The sequence below is a fragment of the Tripterygium wilfordii genome, chromosome 17 (assembly GCF_013401445.1).
Source record: "Tripterygium wilfordii isolate XIE 37 chromosome 17, ASM1340144v1, whole genome shotgun sequence".
NCBI lineage: Eukaryota > Viridiplantae > Streptophyta > Magnoliopsida > Celastrales > Celastraceae > Tripterygium > Tripterygium wilfordii.
In genome coordinates this window covers 5441684-5451700 of record NC_052248.1, presented here as the reverse complement: position 1 = coordinate 5451700, position 10017 = coordinate 5441684, and the positions used below count along the sequence as shown (strand labels likewise).

General features: G+C 35.9%; 1 protein-coding gene across 1 annotated transcript; it reads right to left on the bottom strand.

Annotated features, from left to right (window-relative positions):
- Positions 1 to 3877: 3877 nt before the first annotated feature.
- LOC119982693 (probable leucine-rich repeat receptor-like protein kinase At5g49770) lies at positions 3878 to 9616 on the bottom strand. Its single transcript, XM_038826190.1, has 19 exons — positions 9220 to 9616; positions 8991 to 9111; positions 8814 to 8885; positions 8645 to 8719; positions 8481 to 8552; positions 8214 to 8375; positions 8054 to 8128; positions 7351 to 7422; positions 7185 to 7256; positions 6996 to 7064; positions 6755 to 6829; positions 6547 to 6618; positions 6300 to 6437; positions 5734 to 6215; positions 5498 to 5656; positions 5264 to 5400; positions 4940 to 5159; positions 4572 to 4807; positions 3878 to 4457 (listed from the first exon to the last, which is right to left on the bottom strand). Exons 1-19 carry the CDS (start codon positions 9302 to 9304, stop codon positions 4035 to 4037), a joined length of 2817 nt encoding a protein of 938 aa, XP_038682118.1. The 5' UTR covers positions 9305 to 9616; the 3' UTR covers positions 3878 to 4034.
- Positions 9617 to 10017: the final 401 nt, after the last annotated feature.

Sequence of the window (10017 nt, the reverse complement as noted above, 5' to 3'; positions counted from 1 at the left end):
GAATGAAGCAATTTGCCCTTTTGGAAGATTAAGATACCACTTCAAAGGATGTCCCACCAAAGTTGAACTAAATCCTCAGCACATGCATGCTTCATACTTATTAAATGGGAATGATACCAAAGTCAGTCGCTGACTGTATTGATCCACATGATCTTCTAGGTCAGTGGTACCATCATAGGGTTTGATATGTGGTATGATGAATTTCTTTGGGAGCTCTTCCATGGCAATGGCATGAACAAAGGGAGATTTGAGGAAAATGCGATTTTTCTTTATAGGTGGCCGCATGCCTGGTATCCTGAAGAATGCTAACTCCATTTTTTCTAATCTTTTGTCGACACTTCGCTGTGTCATAATTTTTGGTAATGTTGTGGTTATATTCGACCCTGCATCAACTGTGGGGATAGCCGAAGATGAAGTTGGTATTGGAAACAATGGTGCCATGGATTGTGCCGTTGGCCTTAGGAATTGAGTTGACATTGATGCCAATGATGATTCCGTCTGATGCACAAATCCTGGCAAAGGAACGCTTGCATTGGGAATTTGCGTTGTTTGTCCATCATTGGGTCGAACTGAAGTACTTGGGATAGTACTTGCAGGAATGGTTCTGGTTATGTGAGGACTTGAAGATTGATTCATAAGATAAAGTAGCTTTTGATTTTCTCTTCGAACGGTCAAGTTTTCTTGCTCCAATTGTTGGACCCTTCTTTCATGTTCGTCGAAGCGTTGAATCAAAGCTTTCATCTTCTCGTTTACAGCATCATCCAGTGAATCTTCTGAGTTTGCCATTCTGATAACACTTGCCCCCTATCTGGCGCACCAAATTATTGATGTAAATTATCGACAATCGAATTGTTGAGAGTGAGTGGGTAAATGTAAGACAAAACAAAAAGATTTTACATGGTTCGGCGTTGAGCCTAGGTCTACGGTGCAGAACGATATGGTATTTTTATTTATCACTTGTGATTACAGTGTGAGTAAGAAATCAGAGTCTCCTCTTCTTCCTCAAAAGCCTCTCCCTTCCAGAAGCTTAATGAACTCCTTTTATGCTTTTCTTGAGCAGTTACCAGTAGTTGTGATAGTTGGAGAAGTTCATAGCAGTTTGGAGGAGTTTACGGCAGTTTGGAGGAGTTTGCAGTAGTTTCGATTGTTATCATTTAACTAGGAATTGCCTTATTTTCGGCTTCGTCCATTAGTTATCGGTTCGGCCTTACTGGCATCGGCTTTGTATTGCCTTTTTAAGACCAAGTCCTTTTTGGACTGTATGTTCTGGTCTGATTGTTGTTGGGCTTCGTGGACCTAGCCTCTGTTGGGCTTTTATGTTTGGTCTGGCCCATTTGTATTGTAAATAGATTGGGTTGAACATGACCCATATAATTGGTTGGGTTGAACAGAACCCATGTAATTGGTTGAGGTTGAACTTGACCCCTACAGACTCTTTGCCTATACTATTTGTTTAAATGATCATACAAATTTCATTTGTTATGAAATATCATATGAACATTTTTACATATTTAATATGGTTTATCACTATTGAAACTTAAAGAAATTTCACTATTATGATTGAAAACCTCACTCATTTAAAGAAATTTCACTATCATTTGTATGTTTGCTATAAAATTTTCTACGAATATTCTTACATGCTTAATATGATTTATCATGATTGAAACTTAAATAAATTATACTGTTATGATTGAAAATCTCACCGATTTATTATGATTGAAATTGAATTTTCAATTATAAAATTTCACTGCTTTCAAAACAAGTAATATCATTATTTTTTTCTTTTTATTTTAGTTTTTTTTATTTTCTTTTTTTTCTAGATCTACAATTCTAGATGAATTTATATATATTGATATGTTTTTGTATGTGTTGTGGAAGAAAAAAGAAAGAAAAATTAAAACTATTATTTTTGTCAGATTTAATGGGGAATAAGTCGTTTTTTGGGTTAAAAATAATACCGCTATCACCAATAGGTAAGAGTCTTATAGAGAATTGAAAATTCTATGAAATCCATATATAATGGGAGAAAATCAGAGATCCTAACAGAAATTGCAGAAAAATATTAGTGAAATTTCTTGTTTGAGTGATCATATACACTCCTTTTGCTATGAAATTTCGTATGAACATTCCAATATGCCTAATATGATTTATCATGATTAAATTTGAAATTTTCAATTATGATTTTTATACGAGTAACCAATGCCAAAAGTAAAAAGTTCTCTTGTTTAAATTAGTGTTTTGTTTGACCAGTTTTTTCGGTTCGAAAGATATAGATAGTGGGTCTCATTGGAAAGAGCTTTCCACGCTAATTCTTGATATACAATTTTTTTGAATCTGATCGTATGATATTTTATATATTTTTATACCTCGCTTTACACTTATTTTTGTCTCTATTTATTTGAATGGGCATGGATATTACATAAATACTCTTAATTTTGGATTGTAGATTAATTTGTACAAAAGTGGAAAAGGCTTCTTTAAGCCCATCATATAAACCCATGTTCAATGCTTGCCTTGAGATGAATCCAATACAAATAAGGAATGAAGAATACTTGCAGATCAAGAAAGAGAGAAGAAAGGAAATAAATAGAAGAACATAATAAAAAGTCACGGCTTGCTAGTGTTACTCGTGAGAAACTGTCAAGGAAAGGACAAAGACAAGATTTTGGAAAGCGAAAGAAGTGGGGCTGGCTGTTGACAATAAGAAACGTGAGAGAAGGAAGGCAAAAAGGAAGCTTTGGTGTGAAGTTGAAGGAAATACTTTGGCAAGAAAGAAGGAAACAAAGAGACCGAGTCGTACCAGGAATTAGATTTGAATTTTGGCATTAATTGAAGGAAACATTGAGCTATTATAAAAGGGGAGGCATATTCTCTAGCTTTTGTTCTTGTTTTTGTCTCTAGCTTTTCTCTTTGTTATTGTTCTTGGTCATGGCGTTCCCATATTTAGTTTCCTTGTGTTCTTATAACATGAGTAACTAAACCTCTTTGCTAGGGCTTGATGTAGCCTAGTATGATTATTGCAAGTACTTCAATTAATTGAATGCATAATTTTGGTTCATAATTCTTGTCTTTAATTTCTATGCTTATAATCTATTGTTTGTTTGGTTGGTTGGCCACCAATTGAATGCTCAATTAGATTCATCTAGTTAGAACTAAGGAACCAACCGAATTCACATGTCTTAGTAAAACTGGAATTAAGGAAATCAATTGTCGACTGCCATGAACAAGGTTTAGGAGATTGATTGGTTGTTATAGTTCTTTAGATCATAATGCATTGTTAGCCTTGGGTTAAAAACTGCGAACCGAACAAGATTAACCCTTAGTTAATAATATTTGTTGGCATCACGAATGAACGAACTAACATATTTTAGAAAGAGTCAACCCTTGAATCGGAACCATAATTGTGTGTTTGTTAATTGAATGCTTGTGATAGGATTACTAGGTGAAATCATTGCCCTAGCGTTCTTCTCTTATTGGATACAAAATCTTAATTTTATTTCTTTGTCTTTATTTTATTTTATTTACATCAATCATTCTTCATTTTTCCCCAAATCTCAATCATCGACCTCATACTTCCATACATTGTACTATTCATAGACTCTTGTGCACTTGCGAGAAATATTACATCAAGTTTTTGACGATGTGTATTTTGAGAGAATGTTTTGAAGTTTGTTTAAAGGAAAAAAATTGACGATATCAGCATGACATCACATAATAAAACAAGGAAAACATGCTGTATACATGTAAGGGTGGTATAATATTTTTAATGAAATCCTTATTGATCTATAAACCTATGAATGATTTATTGATAATTAACTCAATATTCAATGAAACATGTGAATTGGAAGTCAGTGACTTTCTTATTCAAGAACTAAAATACTATAAATTCACATCTTATACTTTAACATCCTTTATATTGTTTATATATAATTACATTTCAACCTTACCAAAAAAAAAAGCACACACAACTTCAAACTTTATGGCAGATATTTACAAGAAGGTAATTCTCATCACTTATAAGTTCCATGTCCTTTTCACAAATCACAAGAGCCAAAGGAAATTCCTTTACTTGTTTGATCAGAAGTTGGAGAAGTTGAGGTTGATTCAGCATTTGGGTTCAGACCAGCCACCTGCATTATGTTCTCAATCACTTTCACCACCTCCCCCATTGTAGGCCTATCAACACCTGACTCTTGTACACAGTTCATTGCCAAATCCACGAACTTTTCTAGACCTTTAAGTTTAGGACCCAACTCCAGTTTTTGATCAAGAATTTCATGGAGGTTGTATAATTCTTTTGTTCTGTCCATTGCTATCCTTACCACTCTAACAATATATTGCCCTTGTTCTAACGGCCTTCTAGCTGTTATTAGCTCCAACATTAGCACACCAAAGCTAAAAACGTCACTTTTCTCTGTCAATTGCTGTGTCATAAAATATTCTGGATCCAAATAACCCTGAACCCAATGGATTTAAACAGATTTAATTTTCTGGGAAAACTTCAAGGGTAGAAAAAATGTTCAACAAAATCGATTTTAGTGCAAGATTATGAAGAATATAAAGTTACTAACCATTGTCCCTTTAACTTGAGTACTAACATGAGCCTTGTTGCCATCACTTGCAAGCTTGGAGAGACCAAAGTCAGCAACTTTTGCATTCAAATGTTCATCCAGTAAAATGTTGGTTGATTTGATATCCCTATGGATAATGGAAGGGGATGCAAGCTCATGCAGATAAGCCAGACCTCTAGCTGCACCAAGGATTACTTTAAGTCTTCTCATCCAATCCAGATTGATTCCAGTTTTCCCTGCTTGGATAGAAAAGGAATTCACAGACGAAAAAAAGTACGAATTAAGCATTTGAGAATTTACGTGAAGCATCAAGGGATATCAGATTTCAGATAAGACGCGGAGGATGAAGAAGAAATGCTTGCAAATACCTGATAGACAATCCCTCAGGTTACCATTTGTAATATATTCATATATCAGCATTTGGTCGCCTTGTTCAAAGCAGAATCCAATAAGGCTGACGACATTTTTATGATGGACTCTTGAAAGAAGTTCAATCTCAGTTTTAAATTCAAGCCCACCCTGCGTAGATCCTTGTTGAGCTCGTTTTATTGCAATCAGTTGCCCGTCAGGAAGAGTTCCTCGGTAAACCTGTAAGAGCATGTTGATAGATTCTACTTCTTTTGGGAATTATCTGCACTGGGAATAATTTAGAATACATAATTGCGAGATGGATAAAAAGAAGGAGAGTTAACCTTTCCATATCCACCAGTTCCAATCTCATTGCCCTCTAAAAAGTTATTGGTGTATTTCTTGACCTCTTCAAAAGAGAAGAATCGTGCTCCTTTTAATTGAGGAATGCTGCCACTACTCTTACTCGACTCCCAATTTGCTACACTCATGCAAAACAAAGCAATGAAAAATCCCAAGACATGGATCTAATAATCTGAAAATATAAGTAAATGGTAATCCCAACTCAAGACATTTACCGAAAGGGTTCTGTTCTGTCGCACTTTTCGCTCTCTTCTTCTGACAATAAGCATAAATCCCTACAAAGAGCAACAGAAGCAGCAGGAGAACAACAACACCAACAGCAGCTCCAATGACAATGTAGATGCTTGTTGACTTGTGTGATCCCAGAGATTCCCCTAGACAATGCATGAGAGAGATTGAGTAAGATAAAATACAAGTATTCATTTTTGTTCTACTTTGATTGTGTAAATACCTGAAAAATGCTTATAGGCATCAGCTTTAAAGTAGAAATTTCCAAAGAATTCTGAGGGCTCGAAATTATGGTTGCTAAGTATGAAACCAATCTCAAAAATAATAGTTCGATTGAAACTATCTTGGCCGGATGGGAAGAGTTCCAGAGTCAATTCAAGGTAATCAAATGGATTCTTTCTTGGATTACGTAGAGAAACTGAATCCACTGCAGCTTTAGGCAACTGAATAGAATTCATAAGAAACTGCTCTAGAGTAACATAGTACGTTTTGTTTCCCAAGTTGGAGAACGAAGGAGCTCTAAAGATTAGAGTTCCCGTATATGGAAATGCACATCGACAGTTGGGGCTCGAAACCTGGTCTGCACTGCAAGGGGCAGGGATGCAGTTGTTTGGTGGTGTCATGTATGGTGATGAATCAACTTCTGGAGTCGTGCAGTAACTCTTAGTTTGTCCAATTTCATCACAAATTGGGTTCCCAGCAAGTCTGCAAAAGTCAAAAGACTAGTCAGTTCTCCAGCATTCAAATGGGTTCGAAATTAACCAATATAAGTTGATGTCTATGGCTTACATCAATTTAAATTTGTCGTCTCGTGGTCTTTGTGTGAAGGCAGAAATGAGATTGTTCTGGAAATCAATGAGCTTTAGTTGATCGCTATGACTAGTTCCAATATCTAGAGTGCCATTGAGGTAATTGCGCCTCAACACCCTGTTGACATATTAGAAAGCATGCACATATATAATTCCTTTGCTTCTTGATCTTTTTATGTTTGTCGGTATCCATTTAAAGCAAGGCTTGAGATCAAGTTGGTACTCACACAGTCTCTAGATTGGGGAGGCCGAAAAGGCTGACAGGAACTTCTCCTTGAATTCTACAATCTTCCATCATTCTACCATATAATAATAGAGTATAGTTACATAGAAACTAAAAATATTTTCTTTATCAGCATGATATGAAGGGAGGAAAACAAGGAAGCCATATGCACACAGAGGGAGAGATAGGGAGAGAGAGAGAGAGGGAGGTACAATGTTGTCAAGGACTGAACGGTTGAAAACCACGATGGCACATCTGAGGTATCAAGACTATTATTGCTCAAATCCCTGCGAATCATGGTGTTACGGAATGAAAATGAAAAACAAGCAAAAAATGCCATAGAGCTAATTAACAGCATATTCTGAGAAATCATGGTGATGCAGAATGTTGTAGTTATGTCCATGTACTGAAGATTGCGGAAATTTCATGCTATTAATTTCTTTTGTTACTTACAAGTAGTTGAGAGAGTTCAAACCAGTAAGGTTTGGCAAAGGGCCACTCAATTTATTGTTAGACAAATACCTGGAAAGGATCAACAAATTACATTAAGAAAACTGATAAGAAAGGTCGGCATTTCGGACTCATGACAAAAAAGTATAAAATTCATAATTTTTTCCATATGTCCATTTTTTATTTGCTTACAGCTCTTGCAAACTTGTGAGATTGTTGAAATTTGAAGGGACAAAACCACCTAATGAATTCCTGTCTAAACGTCTGTGTAAAACACACAAAAGTCAACACCATGAACCCTCACAGAAAAAGAAAAATACAAGATAGACTTGTGTAAGAACGTAATCTAGATACTCACAGAACCTCCAAAGTCTTCACAAATACAAGGGTCGAAGGAATGCTTCCACTGAGTTGGTTGCTGTCAAGAAGCCTGCAGTTTGATAGGGAAAGATCATACATTGATAAGTAGGCAGAGCTAACATATGCTTGAAATTCTATGGGTTTGTTGTACATTTGGGACATGCGATTAATGAGTATAGGATAATGAGAGTTGACTCTATAAAGATATTTGTTTTGTTGTACCAATCCCTACATTCAATATAGTGAAAGTGATAAAGAGAATGGGAACGATTGCCATTTTTGAATTTCTCTCCCTCCTCCAATGTATCCGGTTTCCCTATTACACTTCCCACTATTTTGTTACAATCAAGTAACGTCATTTATTGCTTCTAATACAGTCTTCCATGAAAGGACCAGACTATTGAGGTTAATTTCCAGTTCATTTTTCACAAGAGATAAATACTAGATGGAAGTATCAAAATCTATTTGCGAATCAAGGGACTAGTTAGCTTGTGTGTTTACAAAGTCTTCGAGTAACAGTGAACACTGAATTTTTCCAAGCTCGAAATATATGGTGTATATGCTCCAGCTTGAGGAAGAGTCATCGACTTTATGGGGTTATTCGAATTACTGTATCAAGTTCAACATCATATACCCTACATAATGAAAGTGCGAGGGAAGGAAACAAATGCATGTCTCCAGGGAAATAATTTGAAACTTACACATGTATCAAAGTCATATTTGAACTGAAAAGCTGAGACGGGATTGGACCCGAGAGCTTATTGTTTCCGAAATGACTGCAGATAATGATGAGGAGGTTGCATGAAAAGGATGCCAAGACATAAAGATCAATTTGATCAAAATTGCAGGAATACGACATACAAGTGTTTTGCACGGACGAGCATATCAAGACCAGGAGTAGTCCCATTGGAGACGGGGATAGGTCCTTCGAGTTGGTTGTCAGTGATGTCCAGCAAATAAAGATTCGTCAAATTTCCAATGGTAGGTGGAATTGCTCCGCTGAATCTATTACCATTAAGATATCTACAAATGACAGCAAAAGAAAAATAGTTCGTTTTCTATTTCTGAATGCATTGATGATAAAAAAAGAATAGCATGTACATTTTTTGTGCAAGTTCAAATCCTTACAGAACGACAAGCTGCGGCAGAGATCCAATTGACTCGGGAATATGACCAGAAAAGCTGCAACCAATTAGGTTTCTGGAATGAAAGAAAAATCCTGCGGGCTAAGGATCAAGATTATATATGATTTTGATGTCTACTACTAATATGTCAACAATCAATTTTCTTACAAAGTTGTTAACTTCTTCAAATTCCCAATTGATGAAGGGAGAGAACCATTGAGGCCCTTGTTGGAAGAAAGGTCCCTATAAATAGACAGTGTTCATCAAAAACAAATCCTTAAGTGAAAAAGAAAATGATTAACTTGAACAGCAAGTGAAGGGTTTATCAGAAAAATACAATATCTGTAATTCCGACAATGTTGAAATATCCCCCGTCAGCTGACCCTCCAATCCCATGCTTGACAAAGTTCTGAAATTGAGAGCAAAGTTGGTTAATACCACAAGCTGAAAAAAAAAAAGCAGTATCAGCCATCGTCTGGCAGAAACAGAAGGCTAAAGATCACCGTCATCTTACATGGAAGTCACACGTGATTCGGTGCAATTTATGCCTACCCAATTCTCTCCACATGGATCTATCTGTCCCCAACTAGGTGGGGTGTTGTGCCAAGCATCCTTGAGAGACTTTAAAGCAATAACTGCATCAGAATCAACCATTGAAGTGAACTACATTGAAAGATCAACCATATCCATAACAGAGCAAAAACAAAAAGTAGAGCTCAGTAAGGAACTGAATTAATACTTACAATCACCATTATCAGTCTGTGATGCAGCTATAAGAGAAATTTGGAAAAAAACAACCAGCAGAAAAACTTGATTTCTTGTTCCCATTCCTCAGCAGAACCTCAAGAGTCTTCTTTTTCCTAGTCTTTGATATTCCAAAATTTAATATCAAGCCATACTAAATGGTACTTCTAATATATCCAATCTTCTAATTTCCTTTTTTCGTGGGGGGAAATATCCCTAGCGTCTTCTTCATTTCAGTTTCAATATCTGTCATAAAGAGTGAATGGTATTTCATTGTAGGGTCTTACTTCAAGTCTGAAGATGATAGGGAGAAATTAAGAGGTTATCGCAGTCACCATGGTCTGCCATATCTGTTTCAAGAGAGAAAATTATTGTAATGTTCATCAATCATTTGGCTCTGAAGAATGTGTTATTCAGTAGAGGAAAGTTCCTTTACAAAATTATAAAAAGCAGTTGACACTAGACAGAAATTTTCAATTCAACAACCTACCACAAGCAGAAGTGCCACTGTGTTGAAGACTTTTTACTTGAAAGAAATTACGCATTGACCTAAGTAGTTGAAGAAAGTAAACAAAAATGAAAGGAAAACATTTTTTTTGGGTTATCCAGACAGATGCTCAGCTGAGCATTCAACTTCCAACTTTTAATTGCAAAAAGATTCCTTCTTGACAAGTCTAAGGTTACCCAAGTTGTCTAGATCATAAGCAACATCTCCTAGAGAAAAAATGTCCAGTTGATTGAATGAGACAAATGCTCAATTAATTATCGTTTAACAAAATAAGAAATGTAAACCAATC

What these genes read in the sequence shown, in the direction of transcription:
- LOC119982693 (XM_038826190.1), bottom strand. Translation starts at nt 9,304, where the DNA reads ATGGGAACAAGAAATCAAGTTTTTCTGCTGGTTGTTTTTTTCCAAATT. An exon ending in GACGACAAATTTAAATTGAT is followed by an intron (nt 6,216 to 6,299) that starts GTAAGCCATAGA and finishes TGACTTTTGCAG; the next exon opens with ACTTGCTGGGAACCCAATTT. An exon ending in GAACTGGTGGATATGGAAAG is followed by an intron (nt 5,160 to 5,263) that starts GTTAACTCTCCT and finishes ATGCTCTTACAG; the next exon opens with GTTTACCGAGGAACTCTTCC.